At 36.4% G+C, this 20,864-nt stretch overlaps 1 protein-coding gene across 1 annotated transcript in view; it reads right to left on the bottom strand.

Annotated features, from left to right (window-relative positions):
• Window positions 1-532: 532 nt before the first annotated feature.
• Window positions 533-20,864, bottom strand: part of emc1 (ER membrane protein complex subunit 1) — a 28,911-nt gene continuing 8,579 nt past the window's right edge. Inside the window, exons 13-22 of the mRNA XM_020925819.2 lie at window positions 19,491-19,690; window positions 18,610-18,759; window positions 14,349-14,510; window positions 13,171-13,290; window positions 12,635-12,772; window positions 7,515-7,688; window positions 5,848-6,058; window positions 4,068-4,152; window positions 3,788-3,917; window positions 533-2,289 (exon numbers count right to left, since the gene is read on the bottom strand). Of these exons, the coding sequence (XP_020781478.1) occupies window positions 2,110-2,289; window positions 3,788-3,917; window positions 4,068-4,152; window positions 5,848-6,058; window positions 7,515-7,688; window positions 12,635-12,772; window positions 13,171-13,290; window positions 14,349-14,510; window positions 18,610-18,759; window positions 19,491-19,690 (1,550 nt within the window). The 3' untranslated portion in view covers window positions 533-2,109. The remainder of the gene's footprint in view (window positions 2,290-3,787; window positions 3,918-4,067; window positions 4,153-5,847; window positions 6,059-7,514; window positions 7,689-12,634; window positions 12,773-13,170; window positions 13,291-14,348; window positions 14,511-18,609; window positions 18,760-19,490; window positions 19,691-20,864) is intronic.

The following is a 20,864-nucleotide window of genomic DNA, read 5'->3' as shown; positions in this document are numbered from 1 at the left end:
TAGAATAAAAGGTCCTATATTACACAAAATTGGCTCTTGTGGGCCCTTTTGATTTTGTGACCTCCACAAAATCATTGTTTTGTTTCATTCACATGTGCGAGTAATCCTTTATTATTAGTCTGTCTACATCTCCAAAGCTCAAAATGATCTTTTCCACATGTCATAAAGCAGTAGTTTTCAAGTTAACAAATCCTTTTACCTTTAGTTCAGTAGAGATGAGCAATTCCAGAGCTGAAATCATCAAAATTATTCTAGTGAACCTGTATGTGGAGCACTTCTTGTATTATCTTTACATCACAAGTTGGAACAGTGTTTATTCTATTTGAGAGAAAAACTCAAATAATGCTAAATATAAACACAACTCCAGGTACGTTTTTGATGAGGAAACGTAACATAGCTCAAAAAAGGGCATCATAGGCCCTTTAATCCTACACTGCCTTTGACCCACTGAAGTTCAAGCTGCTAAATGTCCAATATTTACTGACAAAGTTGAACAAAGACACCCCTCACTTATAAAACATGAAGAAACTAGTTTTGTTGAGAAATCTTTAATTTAAACGTTATAACTTGACAAAAGCAAACCATTGAGTGAGCTACAAGATGAAGCCTGTACATAATTAACCTGTAATCTACCAGCATTCAGTGAACATGACACAAAGAAAAGATGAGACTTTAAACATCTTAAATATCCACTCTCGCTCCAGCACGCCCATGACTTTATTCACAGTTAATTTGCCATAAAACCCACTGGCATTTGGTAGTAGGAGGGTACCACATGCAACAGCACAGCCTGGTACAACTAATAGTTTCATAGATTTCAACTTCCTGTAATCCATAGCCTGTATAAAGAAATGGACTAAAGGAGTTTGGAGTCACCCACAGCATTTGGCTCCAGTCAAATGAAGCTCACTGAGGTATGCCGCTATGGGGGAGAATTTGGAGTAGAGTTTGTATGAGGAATACAGGGTTCCCACTCTTTTTCACTGACAAAATTTCAAAACTTTTCCATGACTTTACAGCACCCAAATGTGTAGAAGTGATCATACTTTTAGGGCTAAATATGAAATGTTAACTCTTTCCACTCACATTATGGTTTGGTATTATAGTTTTTTTAACATTTAAAATACTGTCGGTGCATTTATTGTCGTCTCTTTTAAACAAAAGTCGCAGATGTTTGGAAATAATTGCAATAGCCTAATGATAATTTAACAGAGCGCTATAGTTGCGGGAAAGTGATACTAAAATTCCATGACTTTTCCAAAAGTTTAATTGGGTTTACAAAATTCCATGACCCTTTCAGACCTGGAAAATGACATTTTCAATTTCCATGACTTCCCCAGAATTTCCATGACAGTGGGAACCCTAGGAATATGAATATATTTACGGACAAAATAGCGAAATAAAAACCACAGGATCACGGGTTAGAGCAGGTTAATATGAAAATTTTAAGACCAAAATCAAAATGACAGGGCTCACAGCAACAGTTACAGAGAGAGGGGTGACAATTTTGTAAAAATTTGTCAAGTAAAGCGATCCCTTGTTCACTCCCTGTTGGGAACGTGTCCATTTGTATATACAGTCTGTGCCATTATCTGTGACATTTTGAGAACTTTGAGACATATATTTAGTTTTAAAAATTGTTAATCGTTAATCATGCTAACTTCCCATCATTCCGGTAACCCTTGGATAGGACGGATAGTACCAGCATCTCCTTCAATTTTAATCTAATCTTTCAATTGATTTTCTATTCATGTTACAGATAATGTATAAAAAATCTCCTATAACTTCCTATACCTGACCTGCAACTCAAATTTAAATAAATCTTGCCTTTTATTAGTTAAATTTAAATAAATCTAGCCTTTTATTAGTTAAATTTAATGGCACAATTATAATTATCTCTCAAAATAAGTTAAAAAACACACATAAGTCATTGTACTCCCTTCGCCCCCCCATCAGTGCAGTTTCAACAGGTCAAACATAGGGACCTAAACATTTTCTACAGGCATATCCTTGGCCAACTCGCTTGTATTAAGACTGGGGGCCTTCACAGTGCAGCATCGGGGCTCTGTTAGAAGGGATATCCTTTTGTATTTTGCATATTTTCTCAGTTTATCGCCAGGCCCGGTTGAGTAGTTTGACCTCTGCTAATCGTTTGCTGATCATTGTGGCGAAGAACAGAGCCAGTAAGACGCTGGAGATGAGCATGTAGTCGTAATCGTCCTTCAAAACGTCAAACTGCTTCGAGGGGTACACGCGGGTTTGGTAGATGTCCAGGCCGTACGCAACCACCTAACAAAGAACAGAGTAAAAGGTTAGGATGAAATCAACATTAAAAAAAGATAAAAATGAAAACAATCAATCAAACTTTATAGATTTACAATGCTCAGGGTGACCAAAGTGCTTTCCAGTAAAACCAACACAATAAAACATTCATAATTAATAGATCCATTCTAAGTTTACACCCTGTTTGCAAGCAAGGTGCCAATTAAAACTAACAAATTATAGTATTTAAATGTGTGAAAGTGCGAAACATGAAATTAAATATACAAAATGATGCTTTAATATAATAAAACGTAAATTAAAAAAAAAGTCTGAATATAAAGCAAGGACACTACTGCCTCACCTCCACCTCCTTGTGTCTGTTATCTTATTGTAAATATTGATTTTGTATTTACCAGTCAAAAATAGTTTATCCTGTTGTTTGTTGTTAATTATGAATTAAAATAGAGATTTCTGAATTCTATGTATTGTGGATAATCATTAAAATTTGATTAATTACCATTGTAAATGTATGACTTTGATGCCTAATTGGTGCACTGATAAATGGATAATGGTTTATGTTTTTATAGACATCTAACTGTTCCCCATCTAAGGATTGCCGTGGCTCTTATATTTACTCTTTGCTTCTTTGCGACTGTTGAAATAGGTAGGTCTCTGTCATTTTTGTTTTGCAAAGGGGCTCACTGGAGAAAAAAGGTTGGAGACCCCTGCTTTAAAAGGTGGGCAACTTTTCTGGAGGAGGGTTTGTCAACAGCTTTTTTATTTATTTATTTTTTTGGTTTTGTATTTTTTGTTGTACTTTATTGCCTCCTTGGAGATGTATTGCTTTGCCTGGAATGTTCCATAGTATAGTATTAACCCAAGATATCCTCTTATCTTATAATGTATTCATTAACAGGTGTTTTTATTGATCTGAAATAACTTGAAAAACATTTTACATAATATTACCGTTGGCAGGGTCACCTCTTCACCGATCTGACCTGTAACTCGGCCTGGTGTTTACTTTGGAGCACTAAAGGCAAAGCAATATCCACGGTGACAAGCTGGTACCCTCAACCAGAAAAGTTACATAGTGCACCTTTAAATTTGTGCTGTTTTGGTTTCAGTTACAGCAAGAAATATTCATATAGTTTTTTGAGTTTTTGATCTCATTTGGCTGCTCCTTTTTAGACAGGATTGATTTAGAGTTGCGTTAGTCCAGATGCCCTTCCTGTTGCAATATTACTGTGAATGAAAAGGATCGTTGGGTTCGTGAAGTCTTGCCCAGGGATACAATGTTACATTTTAGAAATCTGGCTTCTTCTATTTCCTCTTAGACTAGATGCTTTGCTGCCCCCTTCAATTATCTTAAGAACTGCATGCCTAAATAAGATTAGATTTTACAGTGGAGTAGAAATGTGGTTGGAATTAATACATTTTTATTTATTGTTTTATCAATCAACAGACAATGAAAATCTATGGACACAGAGTTTGAAATGTATATCTAATTATTAAAAAGTGAACTCACGAGACATGTGGACTCCAGCCCAGAGGGGACCGTGTGGATTCCTCTGACCCGGGACACAGACTGGTTATAGTTGATGTACCACTCTGTTCGGATCGGCAGCTCTGGAGCGTACGGGATCAGGTTCTCCTCACTGAAAAACAACAAGATCATGAGTTAAAGGTCCTACATTACACAAAATTGACTCCTGTGAGCTTTTAGCCAAGTTGTGTTGATTTTTGATGAGGAAACATTATAACATAGATAAAAAATTCCTTCAACAACATGTGTAGGATGCACTCACCGGCTCTGCTCAGATACAATCTCAGGTCTGCGTGGGTCCAAAAACATCTTTGGTAGAGATAAAATGCCTCCTGAGGGTAAACCAACTGACGACAAATGACAACAGGTATTTAGTTAAACTTTGCAGTACTTTTAATTTAGGTAAAGGTAAGATTAGGGTCTAAAACAGGTCACTTTGGCATCTGCATTTGGCCAATTCACGCATCATCCTACATTGTACAGTCTAGCTCGCTTCTTCAGAAAATGAAATGAGTTTACGTTTTTCATTGCTCGACTATACTAACTGAGCCTGTTGCAGCTTTGGCACATTTTTGAGAATAGAAGAATTCTCACACCTGAAGTGAACAGTCCCACTGCATTGTGCTGAGTCTCGTTCACACAGAGGGGACTGTTCAGAAAGTGGGTTAGTCTGACTGACCGAGCTGCTGCACTTAATGACATTTGCAGCATAACTCCAAAATAGAAAAGATGCATTTCACTCCAGTAATTTTAATAGATTATCTTAATCTGTCCATAAAGTTTTTAAAGGAGTACAGAATGAGTAAGTCGCTACTTTTTTATATTCTGTTTTGTTGTTAAATCTTGTTGAAAGAAATAGTCTTCCCATTGCCCCTAGTGGTAAAACGAGAAACAACATCCAGGGTTGTCCAAATTTCTTTTTTTTTTTTTCTTATTCAGCACTGTGAGTATTTTTCCCATGTTATAATTACATTTAATTATTTTGCTCTATGCTATGATAAATGGTCACATTTTTATACAGTGCTTTTCCACTTTCAAGGCTCTCAAAGCTCTTTACATCAAGGCATCACTCATAATTTCACACACACATTCATACACCAGTGGGGCGAGGTGGATTAAGTGCCTTGCCCAAAGACACAAATTGCCATGTTTACATAAGAGCTTTAATTCTGAATAAAAATAATTTAATTTTGCTTTAAAAAGACCATGTAAACACTTAACTCCTAATGAAAATGATTATTCAACATTAAACTTAATTCCGAAGTAAGTTGGTGGTTTATTCTGATTTTAAAGGTGAATTAATTTATTCCTCGATTATGTAAACGTTTATTCTTCTTAAAAATAATTCGCTCATTAAGCGCATGCTTGTTGGGTGGCCCTTCTGACGCAATCCGGCTCTACTAGTCGTTACTTCGGACTGTCATCCACTGCTCTTTGGATTTGCAAGTGGGATGCAGGAGTGGGCTGAGGTAGAGCAGCTGGTGGCTCAGTTTGTCTTCTTCCTCCCTTCTCCAACACTCTTCCCTTCTCCTCCTCAGCTGACAGATGTAAAGTGTGATGAGAGAATTTTCCAGCTGCTCCTTCATTATCATTGGAACAACTCCGAAAAATTTTAAACGACAAACCGAGATGACAAAAAGGCAGGTAGCAGCTGAAGTGTGTGTTTTCTTCCAGTCAACATAAATATATTCATCTAATCAGAACCCTTCACGACCTCTAGACATTGAGCAGAATTAAACAAAGGCAATTTAACGTTTTTCCCATGTAAACCTTAATTCAGAATAATTATTTCCATGTAAACTCGAAGGAAAATATTTCATTTCGGAACTATTTAACTCAGAACAATTAATTCGGAATTAAAAAACAACATGTAAACGTGCCAAATGACAGCATTTATCTGTGTGCGCAGGATCTGAACCCCCAATTTCCAGATCAGTGGACAAACGCTACCATCTGAGCTACTGTCACCCAATATGCTTATAACTAGCGTTTTACTTATTATAATTCATTCATCAGTCCAGAAAGTGAAAGTAAAAACTCACTGAGGAGGTGTCTGCTGGTGATGCCCTTCTCCGTCAGGGTGGCCTCCATGGCAGAGATGGCTGATGGGAAAATGTAGGACTGCTGTAGGACCTGAGGAGCGAAGGGCCGGTCCAGAGAGCTGAACACGGTGCTGTTGTAAAGCTCCATCCCCTCGTACAGTTCAATCACAGAGAACTCCACTCTGCGGGACTTCGTGCTCCAGTATTCGTACTGCGGACGGGAAGAGAAAACAGGTGAGAAAACAGAATGAGAACGACAGAGGAGGCAAAGGGAGCGGTAGTGGCAGTGGCAGTAGTAGTAGTAGTAGTAGTAGTAGTAGTACTAGTAGTAACAGTAACAGAAGTAGTAGTAACAATAGTAGTAGCAGTAATAGTAGCAGTCATAGTATTAGTAGTAGTAGAAGCAGTAACTGTAGCAGCCATAACAACAATAGTAGTAGCAGTTGTAGTATTAGTAGTAGTAGTAGCAGTAGTAGCAGTAGTACCAATAGTAGCAGTAATAGTAGTAGCAGTAGTAGTAGTAGTAATAGTAGTAGTAGTAGCAGTAGCAGCAGTAGTAGTGCCAATAGTAGCAGTAGTAGTAGTAGTAGTAGCAGAAGCAGCAGTATTAGTAGAAGTTTTAGTATTAGTACTAGTAGTAGCAGTTGCAGTAGTATAAGTAGTAGTAGCAGCAATAACAGTAGTAGTAGTAGTAGTAGTAGTAGTCCTCATAGTAGTAGTAGTAGTAGTAGTAGTAGTAGTAGTAGTAGTAGTAGTAGTAGTAGTAGTAGTAGTAGTAGTAGTAGTAGTCCTCATAGTAGTAGTCGTAGTCATAGCAGCAGTAGTAGTAGTAGCAGCAGCAGTAGTAGTAGTATTAGCAGCAGTAGTAGTAGTAGTAGCAGCAGTAATAGTAGTAGTATTAGCAGCAGTAGTAGTAGTAGTATTATTAGCAGCAGTAGTAGTAGTAGTAGTAGCAGCAGTAGTAGTAGTAGTAGCAGTTAGTACTTAGTAGTAGTAGTAGTAATTGTCTAAGAAATGACAGTAAGGCTAGAAGTATTTGTGGAAAGTACAACTCAAATAAGAGGAATTTAAAAATCTGTCTGGACGTGATTTTGAGGTTGATTTTATGTAAGAAAAACACGCACAAACATCTGGTATTTTCAAATAATAGACCGCAAAAATGACAAAAATACGAAAACGCCTGAAGGAGACGTGCGCACAGAGTATCCAAAACAACACAATCACTCTAAAATAAATAACTTAGTGGGAGTAAAATTATGGCGTCTGACAACTACTCAAAGAAATAAATTAAGCCAGTCATGCTTGAATGAAACAAAAGACAACTCTGAGTATGTTTTTGAGGAGGTAACAATATTATAACATGCCTTAAAGTTCAAAAGAATCCATTTTGTTTAATATAGGAACTTTAAGATTAGGTTAACTTCTATCTCCAGGAAATCTTTAGTCTAAATAATGTTCCTAAAGTGGATGACAAACCCACAAGTAGTGCATTCTTGTATGTTTACCAGTGTATTTCTGTTTATCGTTATATCCTACCCTTCCTTCCATTTCCACAAATATGTTCCAATGTCTCGATTTGTAAACTAAGCCTCTTCACTTTCCTATTATCCGTTTACAGGAATGCTGTTTGTAATCCCGGTTATTTAGTCTGTGCGCCTCCCACTCACCACCACCCAGTTTTCCGAGTGCACAATGTGGACCGGACCCCTGGCTTTCCTCTGGACGGCCTCGTGGATGATTCTGCCCGTGATTCCGTCGATGAGAATGATCCCTACGAAACTGCGCTCCTGGTGCTGGTCGGTGCTCTCCGTCACCAGGGCCAGAAGGTTTGGGTTCAGGTACTGAGCAGAGGAAAAAAAAAACAAAGAAAACGAGTTAAATATTAAAACATCCAACAGTGTAACCCATAGACTGTATAAAGAAGGAGACCAAGTGAGTTTGACGTCACCCTTAGTGTTCAGCTCCAGTCAAATGAAGCTCACCAAGGCTAGGCAGTTATGGAAGGAGTGGCTGTTAAGTCCAATCCAATCCAACTTTATTTGTATAGCACATTTTATAAACAAGACAGTTTCCAAAGTGATTTACCGTATTTTCCACACTATAGGGCGCACTGTCATTGAATGGTCTATTTTCTAACTTTTTTCACATATAAACTGCACCGGACTATAAGGTGCATTAAACGAAACACAACAGTTGGATGGGTCAGTGGGACTTTGTTTGTGGTTCACGGTGACTCTGGGCTTTGTTCAGTTGTGGCGTGTAGGGAGGGTGCTGTCTGGGACCGCTGGATTGTCGGCGTGTTCGCAATGACTCAGTTGTTCAGTTGTGGCTAGAAGTGGCACATTGCACTCGCTTTTTCGGTTCGTTCCTCCTTTCCGTTCCTCGTCCGCGTGGAGTGATGAGTGTGGCTGTGGGTGTTTTTCGTTGCGCGGTCGCTGTCTGCTCCGTGTGTGTTTGCGTGCGTTGTAGTTTACTGAAATCGTGCTGGGACACCAGAGTGGATTCGTGTATAGGGCGGCTCAGGATTGTGGGGCGTGCAGTCGTTTTTTGATGAGGTTGGAGGCTTCCAGTACATAGCAATGTAAAACAAGAAATCAGCAGAATAATGTTCCAATCAAGAGGAAACTAATATATCAATAAATAAAATAATAATCATAAAATCAGTAAACAAAAATAATAAAATCAATATGCAAAAGCAGTACTAAAAAAATTTAAATAGATAAAAACAATAAATAAACAAAAGACACAAAGCACCACAAAACTCACAATGTGTTAAAAGCTCAAATTGTTTGATATAACTTATAAATACTGCAATATTGATATTATTGCAATATTACTTAATACTTCTTAACATTGTAATACTTTTTGGTGCAGTTATTTTAGTTGTATTATATTGAAACTAAAATGTGCACACATAAAGCCACAGGATGTAACTTTTCAGTCAACAAATAGACTAAGATAAAAGCATGTTTATTATATTGGTTGTGTTTATTGCACTGAAAAACATGAGCAGGCTTGCAACTCCACAAACCTGCTTGTTTCCATGGAAATGTTGTTCCTGTTGTTGTAACAGTATGGAGAAGGTTTCGTTCTTTGTACCTCCAGAAAGTTACATACTGGATTTTTAACATTTATTAAAGAAGACTTATTGTGCTTGTGTCTGCTATACGGATGCAATAATAACTGAAATATTGTGGTATCGTATCATTAAAAATCTCACAATAATATCGGAGGCCATCACAATATATCAAATTACAAGTCTCTTTGTTTGAATGAATAGATATGGTGATTTTTATGTCTTTCTTTGTGATTTTAATGTCTTTCTTAAGTTGTAAAGCACTTTGAATTACTTTGCGTATGAATTGTGCTGTACAAATAAACTTTCCTTGTCATGGTGCAGCAATAGCTAAAAAACAAAGGGAACTACATAGACCATGATCCTTTGGTGTTGTCAGTGCAAACTACATGAAGAAATAATTATAATAATTATTAAGCACTTTTAATTCTTAATGCTTTATATTATGACAGTACCAAAGGCTTTTCAAGGCTTTTTCCAAGGCTTTCAAAAGGAAAAAGTAGGATTTTACAATTTTGCAAATCTCCACAAAATATTGTATCGATGCATTTTGATATCATTACATCCCTAATTTGCTATATAGTTATAATCTATGACACCTGTGGATTATTATGTTATAATTTGGACATTTTAAATTGCAATATCTGTTATTTAAACCATCTTAATAAAAGAAATAAATCCATTTTGCTTTATTGTTGTACTTATATCGCTTTTACTTTCAAGAGATACAGAAAAAGCATTGTTTTATATAACGTATAATTTGCAGCCCTTAATTCTAGTATCACACTTTGGGATGGAACGGATGAGTCAGGGCTAAAAATAGGCAGTAATTTATACAAAAAAGAACGAGACACGATAAACCCTAGTATTATCTCGACATCGGCTGAGGGGAAGTGATTCAGAGGGAGAATTATAAAATGGGGAGAGTCACATGAATGAAGAAACCAAAAGTGCACTTGGGTGAGAGGTTTTGGAGTGCGCCTTTTGATTGGCAGAAACTTCAGTCATTTTTACACCCACCCTCCAAATAAAAGACCTGATTCATATGTGGGTGTGAAACCAGGGTGTGACACAGACAAGACTCAGCAAGAAGACCTGATATGAAACATGTAGTGGGCAGCTTTCTCTTTTATTTACAGGTGCATTGCGCAACTTTTCTGGTGGAGGGTCCGTCATCTGCTTGTCTTCTTGGAGATGTTATCACTTTGTTTGGAATGTTTCACAGTATGGCATTAAACCTTCCTATCTTCATGGAGACCAAACCAGACTAAGTTACAGGTCAGATCTGTGGAATGTTTTTCTACACTGTAAATTTCTCTTAAAACTTATATCAGGTTATTCATGTTGTTTTCAGGTTGATTATCTACTTATTAAACCACAGACTGCTTAATTCTAGTCTAGAGGTCGTTTATTTTAAGATAATTTGTCAATTGAAATGATCTTGCTGCATGGACAGATAATTACACTACTTTTAAATCATTTTCTGACAGATTTAAGTGCTTATATTAGTGATGTAACTATAACCGAAATATCGTGATATCGTATCGTCAAAGTTCTCACAATAATATCATGGACCATCACAATAAATCAAATTACAAGTCTCTTTGCTTAAATTAAGAGTTATGGTGCAGCAACAGCTAAAAAAAAAAGACAGAGGGAACTACATAGACCATGATCCTTTGCTCCATTTCAGTGCAGACTATAAGAAGAAATAACAGTTCTAAGCACTTTTAAATCTTAGTTCTTTGGATTAAGTCTTGTCAAGGCATTTTAAGAGGAAAAAGTCACATATTAACAGTTTTGTTAGACTCCACAAAATATGACAATAAATATATTGTGAGATGTATATCGTGAAAATATTGTACCGAGAGATATTATACCTAATCATGAGTCTCCCAACCATATCGTGAGCTTTCCTACGATATCACAATAAATATCGTACCGTGAGGTTCATACTGTGACGATACTATATTGTGAGACTTGGATATCGTTACATCCCTAGTTTATATCTTAAATTCTGGCCAATCTTTTTTGCAATGTATGTATTTTTGAGCTACAAAACCACCTGTAATTTAATAAATGTACAGTAGAGTTGTTTAATGTCATACCGTGGAACATTCCAGGGAAAGCATTAACATCTTCATGGAGGCAAGCAGTTGACGGAGTTGCACAATTCACGTTTAAGTAGAGTCGTTACAGAAATTTGTGGATGAAGTAAGATTTGTAAATTCTGTGAGTAATACTACCAGTTTCTCTTTCTGTTCAGTTGTCACGTATTTGTTAATCCCATGATTTTACTCTGTCAAAAATGGCTTTATCTGTCCTATCTGACATTAAGACCGTTAACTTAGAAACAATATTAATCAGTAATATTAGTTGTTCCTAAATATGTACGTGCCATTTTCTTTTAAGGGCCCACATTGCGCTTTTTTCTGATCTGTCATAATGTTGTTTCCTCATCAAAAACATACTTGGTTGTGTTTTGTTCACACATGTTTAACAGAAACCCTGCATATTCAGGCTGAGTTCTTCTCTCAAATGGAAAACACATATGTGGTAATACAGAAAATGCTCCACTGTGTTTAAAACACACCTTCACTACAATCATTTAGAAAATTTCAGACCTGAAATTGCGAACCTCTGCTGAACAAAAGGTAAAGAGTAGCTGCTAACTTGAAAACTACTGCTTCATGACATCACAAGAGCATTTTGACATTTGGAGATGTAGCTGAAATAATAAAGGATTACTCGAAACACCAAGTATGTTTATGAAGAGGCAACAACATTTTAACATGACTTAACGCTCACAAGAGTCAATTTTGTGTAATATAGGACTTTACTGTGTAGGGCTGAGTATCATTAAGAAGTTGCCGATACGATACTTAGGTCACGATACGATACATATCTTGATACAGTGCAATTTCGGTTTGATACGATATATTTCAAATTGATACAGTTCAATAAAAATAAAGGCTAAATCATGGCTGATACTAAAAATCTTTGTTAAACCACTTCATGTGAAAAGGTAATATGAAACACGCCCATTTTAATCATCAAAACTGAGAATATGTCAAATGTGTTGCATAAACAAGTTTATGCAACACATTTGACATATTCACAAAACTGTAGCACTGTAACACTGTAGCACTGTAACAAAATAATTTAGTAAAATAAACCAAAAAATACTCTTGGTGATATATCGATACTGGATATTGATACTGTATCATCACATTAAACAATACAATATATCTATATTTCCATATTTCAATATTTTTGCACCCCCCTATTACTGCGTGCCATTAACGTGCAATCAAACCTTTTATTTCACTTTAAAGTTAACTTTTACAATGTTTTGTTAACTCATTTATTTATTAGATAATTTAAACAGGGGCAACACGCATTAATAAAAACATTATGTAAAAGCTGCAGTATTCGATAGCAGCATCAACGACTTCTATCAGCAAATTGATTAAGTTACAAAATACAGTAAACCAATTTTCTAACATAGACAAACTCAGTTGAATAAAAGCCAGTCTACAAACTAATTAATCGGCTAAATAGGTTATAGAATTAGATGCACTAGAATAAATCAAAGTCTTAAAAACAGCACTAATTTTCTGCCAAAAAGTTCAAAACAAAATGGCTTTAAACAAACCCTCAAGAATCATTTAGTCTAAACGCAGTAGATTCACTTTAAGTTACGGTCGTTACCTTATAGAGGACGCTGCGGTCTCCCATGACTCTGCCCTGGGAGTGGACATGCTCATTGGCCCTTTTTCCTTTCACAGAGACGATCTTCTGCACCTCTGTTGGAATCACCACCTCCCAGATCAGCTCAGTCGACAAGTCCTGGAAACAGTTCATGTAATTTTAAATGCAGTTCTTAAAGGCGGACTATGTGACTTTTCTGGTGGAGGGTTTATTGCCTGCTTGTCTCAATAGATTATTTATAGCTTTAACTAAAATGATACACAATATGGTATTAAACTCCAAAAAGAGGCCAAATTACTGGTCAGATCTGTGCAGAAGCGAGCACATTTACAGTAAGAATGTTAAGGTAAGGTGTTTTTGAGCAGAAAGTGAGCTTGTTAAAAGTGACAACATTGTTTACAACATCAGATGCCCTCCCAGACAAGCTTTTAAAAAAAATTATCTTAACTTGAAACTAGAACTAGACCAAATTGTGAGTATGTGAGGTAGGATCTGTGCATTAATAATGTCTACAGAGCACTAATATCATTACTTACGGTTCTCAGCCTGTAACCGCTCAGCCTTCCCTGACTTGCATCAACAAGAAAAAAGAAAATGGAGGAGGCCACTTCTTGAAGTTGTTGGAGGACGTTTTTTGTTGATGGAAAAGCAGACACCTACAAACACATCAAAATAAAATAAAAAATAAATAAAATAAATTGTGAACTGTGTTGCTTCTATACAACCAGAAAAAAAACTTCTAAATAGGGAGTAAAAATGTTCTGAGATGGTACAAGATGTTTTGAGACATTTGAGACTCGGCTGGTATTCTTAATGTTCAGTTCATCTGTCGACAATTGTTATGTTGGCTACAAAAAAAAATACTTGTGGCCAGTTTAGAGGAAAAAATAAGTAATTTCCATTCTATCTATAATAGAAAATGGTTGTTTATACCACATAAACCCCACCTTGGAGTGTTTTAAGCCTCATCTTAAAACCCACTTTTATTCTTTTAACACTGTGTGAGTTGTGTGGTCCTCTGTGTCTTTTATTTATTTTATTTTATTCATTGTTTTATAATTTTTAGCTTTATGCATTTTAACACTTTTTATTTATTGTTTTTAATCATGATTTACTAACTTTACTTACTTATTAATTTGTCTGTGCAGCACTTTGGAAACTGTCATGTTTATAAAATGTGCTATATAAATAAAGTGGATTGGATTAGATAAACTGATAACTACTACAGGCCAAAGTTTTCATAAAGCTGGTCACTAGAAACTATTTCCAAATTTTATGGAGGCTGACAAAATTGTGAATATGCTACTTTTCCTTTTAAAATGCCTTTACAAGCCTTTGGTTCTGCTTAACAAAAGTTATTTCTTCATGTAATCTGCATTGAAACAGAGCAAAGGATCATGGTCTATGTAGTTCCCTCTCTTTTTAGCCACTATTGCTTCATAACTATTAATTTAAGCAAAGATACTTGTACTTGATTTTGACATATTGTGATGCCCCACGATATTATTGTGAGACTTGACGATACGATATCATGATATTTCAGTTATTGTTACATCTCGACTGGTCACATATTTGAGGAATGGTTCAAGATTAGATGATTAGATCAATGTGAATGAAAGAACATTTTGTATTTCACAATTGTTTAGTTATGAATAATCATAATAATCAACAGTTTGATACTGTGACATCTCTAAACAGAAGACCAGCTGCTTACTTTGTACTGATCATCGACGAGGAGCAGGACTTTGGCGTAGTCCTGGTCCATCAGCGGTAGGAGCATGGACTGAAGGATGGGCTGGGGGAGCAGAGGGGGGGTGATGTGGCTCTTCTTTCCATAGATGGGGTTAAAAACGTGGAGCGTGGCCAGGCCTGTATCCTGATGGGAAAGAAAACAAAACAAAAAAAGTTGCATTCACATTTTAGAATTAGGTCCAAGTTGAAGTTCTGATACTAAAATGATTCATGGGGCTTTTGAGACACAATGCCAGGAACAATTATGATAACACAGTCTAACTTGTCCATGCTATTTATAGAATTTTCTTCATACTGGCAGTAATGAGAGAAGTTTCTCGTTGGGCAGTGTCTATTCCCTTGTTTGGTAAAAAAAAAAAAAAAAGAATATATACACTACTAGTCAAAAGTTTTAGAACTCCATACTTTTTTCAGTTTTTTTTTTAACTGTTTACTGTTGACCAAAACATAGGCAGATATAACAGCTGGACATTCGTGGCTCATTCTTTTTACAATAGAAATCAAATATTCTTGAGAAAATTCTTCCCAAGTCTGTTGCAGAAGTTCCCATAAATGTGTGGCACTTGTACCTTGCTTGTCTTTTACTCTTCTGTCCAGTTCACCCCAAACCAGCTTGACGGGGTTTAAGTCTGGAGACTGTGCTGGACACTCCAAGTTTTCAAGCTTTACCATCTTGTTCTTTTTTCCTGAGGTAGTTTTGGCAGAGCTTGGACTTGTGTTTTGTTATCTTTTATCTTTTTTTAAAAACCTCTGTCTGTTCAGTTCTTACCTTTGTACCATTTCAAGCTCTTGATTGGATTTGCACGACTTGAATTGCACTACATAACTGGAAAAATTATATTATTTTAAAAAGTGACTTCCTATTTTAGATGGCGTTATAAAAAACAAAAAGACTGTTCAGACAACATCTACCATGGATACTTTATCACAAAAGTGTCCCTTGATCTGTTTTCAAAAGTGGAGAGAGTTGAATATTTTATTTTTGTAAAAATCTGATTTGACATAGTCCTAATTCCATGGACTTATTGATACTTTGCAGTAACATTATATTGGGGGTGTTCTACGTGTACCTCTATGGTGGAATGTTTAGGATTTACCATAAAAACACAATGCACAGATTAGCAAACACTGCCAATTTTTTTTTTTTTACCTCTTGTATATTTCTCCAAATAGTATAGCATATCTGAATTATTGTCTGTTCTTGAGCCAATTACATGATTAAATGCTTTCACAAAAGACTTGAACTCAAGAGGGTCTCCAGTAAAAACAGGAATATCAAGTTTGGGAAGTTGCACCATATTCAGTTGTTTCACAAGCATCTCTGTGATGTCCATCTGTCGCTTTAATAACTCCAAAATTTCCCTATGGAAGTTCGGCTCCACTTGTACAATGCCGACAGGCTTGGTGAACATTGGGAATTTGTCCACACTATTTGCATCTTCCACAGTAAAATTCAACATATCTTCATCAATTTCTTTATCCAAATCAGCAATATCATAGTCTTCATCAAAGTCTTTCATTTGATGTTCTTCTTCCAGGTTATGGATATATTTTACCTCTTTTGTCTGTCCTGTTGTCTTTGGCACCATCTTTTGTCCATCTTCTGTAACTGTAGTAGCTCCACATGGTTCCTCTTCAGTTGGTGGTGTGGGGCATTTGAACAAAGAACCCAACAAATCACATCCAATTAAGCACAGTGCAAGACACTGGCTTTTCCACACATCAAAATGCATGTGCATCTTGGTCCAAAAGTTGATCTTTGGTTTCAACTGGAATGTGCAGTATATATTCCAAACAAAGACAACAACAATAATCCATCCAGTGTCCATCTTGTTTGGTTAGTCCACAATTTCTTCAGAGTCCAAAAAGCAGCCAAGTTTTTTGACTTAATGTAGTGGCAGTTTAACTCCAGTCTGCCACTATAGCTGTGAGGGCTGTGTGGCTTTAGCTTGACTCATGTGTCTAAGATGAAAACTGAAAGATTCAATGTCCAAACTTACAGAATATTGATTATGAGGTTTAATTGTAGATGCAGCTTCCATAACTGAAGAATACACAAAATATCCTGATCACACGGTCAAAAAACTGTATGGCCTCAACCCCCTACAGCTTCCACACAAAGAATAATCAGGCCACAAAGGCCACCTGGCTATGAGCCACTAGGCTCCACCCCTAAGGCTCCACCCCAAACAACTTGAACCAATGTGGGTCAAAAATGGCCGTAACATCACCTGAAAACTAACTCAAGAAAAAACACAAAATGAATTTAAACAACACATTTTCAGGAGCCTGAGAGTTCATCGTCCTATTTAAGTGTTTGATTTTCAACAAACAGGTGAGAGTGACTAACTGAAAAAAATGCTGACTAATGCTATCTAGCGTGTGACTGTAATTTTATTTGAGGGGGATTTGTTAACAGCACAAATCAGCTCACCTGTCACTTCTTTATGGTCAGATCGTGTTAAAACAAAGCTCAGATGAAAGTCTAACTTGAGTAACAGTTTCAGACAGAGCAGTGCCTACAGTTAACATCACACACCCAGGGAAAGTTGATGGCATCAGCTGTAAAGTATAAATATAATGACTAGTATTTGTGAGATTTACAGTTTTTGAAGTAAATACCTGAATTTATGATCCACATGTGTTATTTGAACCTTATTTGTAAGAAACTGGCTCTTCAAACTTTCCATATAAATCTTAAGCCGTTGAGTCTTTTTAACTGACATCCGGTCCTTAGGGTTCAAAAATTGCACCACTTTCTGGAGCGATTGTGAAAACATAACTTATTTTATGAGTGTTAACACGGAAGACGGTGAACTTTGCCAGCCTTTGTTTCACGTGAATAGGTCCAGTAATTACAGAGTAATGACACATAAACCAGGATGAACATCTGGATTTTGACAGCTTAAGGTGTGTTGTGTAACTTTTCTGGTGGAGGGTCCGGCAAAAGCTTTTCTCTGTGGGGATGTTACTGCTTTTGTCTATTTTGCTCTACAGTACGATGTTAAACCTTTCTATCCTGACAGATAACAGATATGGGGCAGATAACATAAGATTACTCTTCTTTCTGCTCCTTTTATTAATTTCTTGTATGTTTAAGTTTATGTGTTAATGCCGTTTTATGTTTTAGGAATTACATAAACAAATACAAAAAATTTTAAAGTACAAAATCTTCAAGTCAGATCTGTGGTGAGTAGGGGTTTGCAAAAAATATCAAAATATCGATATATATATATCGTATCGCTTAATGTGATGATACAGTATCGATATCATGGCCTACTGTATCAATATATAGCCAAGAGTATTTTTTGGTATATTTTACTAAATTATTTTGTTACAGTGCTACTGTTTTGTTGCTTGTTTAGAGGAAGGAAACTCATTTATGCGACACATTTGACATTTTCACAGTTTTGATGATTAAACTGCGCGTGTGTTTCATATTAACTTTGCACAAGAATTGGTTTAACAAAGACTTTTAGTATCACAACAATGAGTCAGCCTTTTTTTTTTTTATTGAACCATATCGAATCGATTTGAAAAATATCACATCAAACCGAAAGTTCACTGTATCGGGATGTGTATCGTATTGTGGCCTATGTATCGAGGTATGTATCGTACCGGCAATTTCTTAATGATACCCAGACCTAGTGGAGAGGCAACCTTCGCTCACAGTCAGAATGCCGTTTTTTCTAGGTATTTTTGAGCTGTAAAACCACCTGTAACTGAATAAATGTAAGGTATCAGAGCTGTTTAATGTTATACTGTGGAACATTCCAGGCAGAGAAATTACATATCCATAGAAACGAGCAGGTGACAAACCCCAAACCAGAAAGTTCCATAATGTACCTTCAAAGTTAAGTAAATTCCACTATGGAAATTTACTCTCTGTTCTCCAGCTCAGAGTCAAAATGGACTCTTGTGAGCTTTAAATCATATTATAATGTTGTTACCTCCACAAAAACATACCTGGAGTAGTGTTTTGTTTCTTTTACACATGTTTGAATAATTCTGAATTATTAGTCTGTCTACATCTCCAAAGTTCAAAATGCTCCGTTCCAGCTTTGAGAGAAGAACTCAGCCTAAATATGGTGAATTTATGAGTTAAACATGTGTGAATGAAACAAAACACAACTCCAGGTATATTTGCGATGAGGGAACATTAAAAAATAGATCAGAAAATATGCGATGAGTAATAAATACATCTGAAAAGGGCTGGTCATTACCTTGTCCTTGATGAGCAGAGTGCATTGTGGGGGATGGGGGAAGTGGGCCGTTGTTCTCTGCACCATCAGATTAAACGCTGCATTCGAGGGGACATTCTGCAGGTAGTGCTTCCAAACTATGGTGCCGGTCTTGCTGTCAATGCCAAAAAGCTGCAAATGCAAAAAGTCTGTCATTATACAGAAACTTGTTTACATATTTTGTCTAAGAAAGCAAATCCAGCTGGCAACAATAATCCATATTCCTCTACAAAAAAAGAGCTAAATCCACAAAGTAATCAATACTAAAACTCAAACTGAGCCTAGATACTACAAACATACACTGAATATTTTAATACTGAAATAAATCGCATAAATAGGACATGTGTTTCCTGAATACTTTTAGAATGGTCGTGATCTACATAAGAACTGGTTTAAGCTCACATAGAAATATATAGAAAAACAGTTGTCTTGTATAGTCTAAAAGCAAAACATTTTTATTTTAACTGGTTTCAAAATCAGAATCAAGTATGACTAAATTTGAAACTGAAATTTCAATAAAAGTATTTCTTACTGTCCACACTGAATAAAAATATGATTTGTGAAGAGACAATATATAGTAAAATATATATTTCTTGTTACCCTCTATGCATCTTTAAAACAAATGAATAGCAGAAAGAACCAATACAACCCTGTACAGCTGAAATTTTATGTTACTACATAAAAATTGCAAAAATCTCCCCACTATAACAAAGAAACTGTACAAATGATAAATACAAAGCCCCAAAATATATTGTTCCAGCTATCATCTGCTGAATGATAACTCAATATCATATTATTAGTAACAAAAAAAAGTCTAAAAACATAGTCTAAAGCCAGTACAATGTGTGAGTTTTTCCCTGTACCTTTCCAGACGCTGTCACCATGACCATCATCTTCTGCAGGTTGAACTCATCTCGGGACAGATTTTCGATGGTCACTTCGTTCTTGACTTGGCTCCGTGGTTTTCTGGCGTCGTAGAAGAGTTTCCAGAGATGGGAGGCCCAGGCCTGGAGCAGGATCAGCTGAGAGGACAGTCTCTTCAGGACCATGGACATCAGACCGTCTACAGAGAAATGGAGAGGAAATAAAGGAAAAGTAATTATGAAAGATGTTATTGTAATTTGTAAGAATGCACAGATACAGATACTGGTATCGAGTATCAGGACTCTTAAGTGACTGATATAGGCCCAGAACATCTCATGGTTTCTTTATTTCATTCAAAACTGTTGACTTGTTACTTTCAGGATACATAACAGTTACATAACACATTCAGAACAAATTTGTAATAAGTTAACTATATTTTGAGAGAAAAAAATCTCAGTTTCAATTACTCAGATAATTAAAAGCCAGTATCAATATCGGTATCAGGACTGAAAAACCAGGATTGGTGCATCCGTAGTAATTTGGCAGAAAGCATGCAACAACATTATACAATTTTACATCTTAAATCAGTTTAGAAACACAGATGGAGGGCAGGCGAGCATAAGAATCCTCAAAAGTCTACACGAAGATCGTATGGCTGAACGTCACAAACACTAACAATTAACAATTAAGTGTTATAATATCACCAACTTCAACTGAATATTTTTAAGGATGCACTCATACCAATGCTGCTAATGAATACAAGCACTGATACTGAAACATTTGCTGTATCAGGTATCGGTTCCATGTTATTTGTTAAGCCAATATTAGTTTGGGCTTTAATTGGATGTAATGAGACTATTTACAGACTAGTCCAATGAGGTTAAGTTGGTCTTCTGATATTTTATGTTATTAGGTTCTTTTTTCAGACCAAGAGTTTGTTCTCATACCTGACAGTTTGGAGTGCTCACTAGCGGTCTTCTTCAGAGAGGTCACGTGATGTTGCTGTGACGTGTCGCTGGATTAAAGAGGCAATCGAAATACAGAAACGTGCCCACCGGACTATAACCCGGGACAAGGGGCTTTTTTACTCTCACACACCTGGGATACTGTCCTGAGGAAGTGGGACTGCAGATGGCGCTGTCATCCTGCCTCCACCGGTAGGAAGACAGCACCAAAACCTGTTTAAATCAGCTGAGCGGACACGTCACAGCAACATCACATGACCACTCTGAAGAAGATCGCTAGTGAGCAGTCAAAACTGTCAGGTATGAAAACAAACTCCTGGTCTAAAAAAAGAACCTAGTAACATATTTACAGACTAATTTGGGTTCAGGAAGTCTCATAATGTTTGAACTTTTATTCATATAAAGCTG

Source organism: Boleophthalmus pectinirostris, unplaced genomic scaffold, assembly GCF_026225935.1.
Source record: "Boleophthalmus pectinirostris isolate CB_2022bp ecotype Guang Dong unplaced genomic scaffold, ASM2622593v1 HiC_scaffold_8, whole genome shotgun sequence".
NCBI lineage: Eukaryota > Metazoa > Chordata > Actinopteri > Gobiiformes > Gobiidae > Boleophthalmus > Boleophthalmus pectinirostris.
This window is presented reverse-complemented; position numbering and strand designations above follow the sequence as displayed.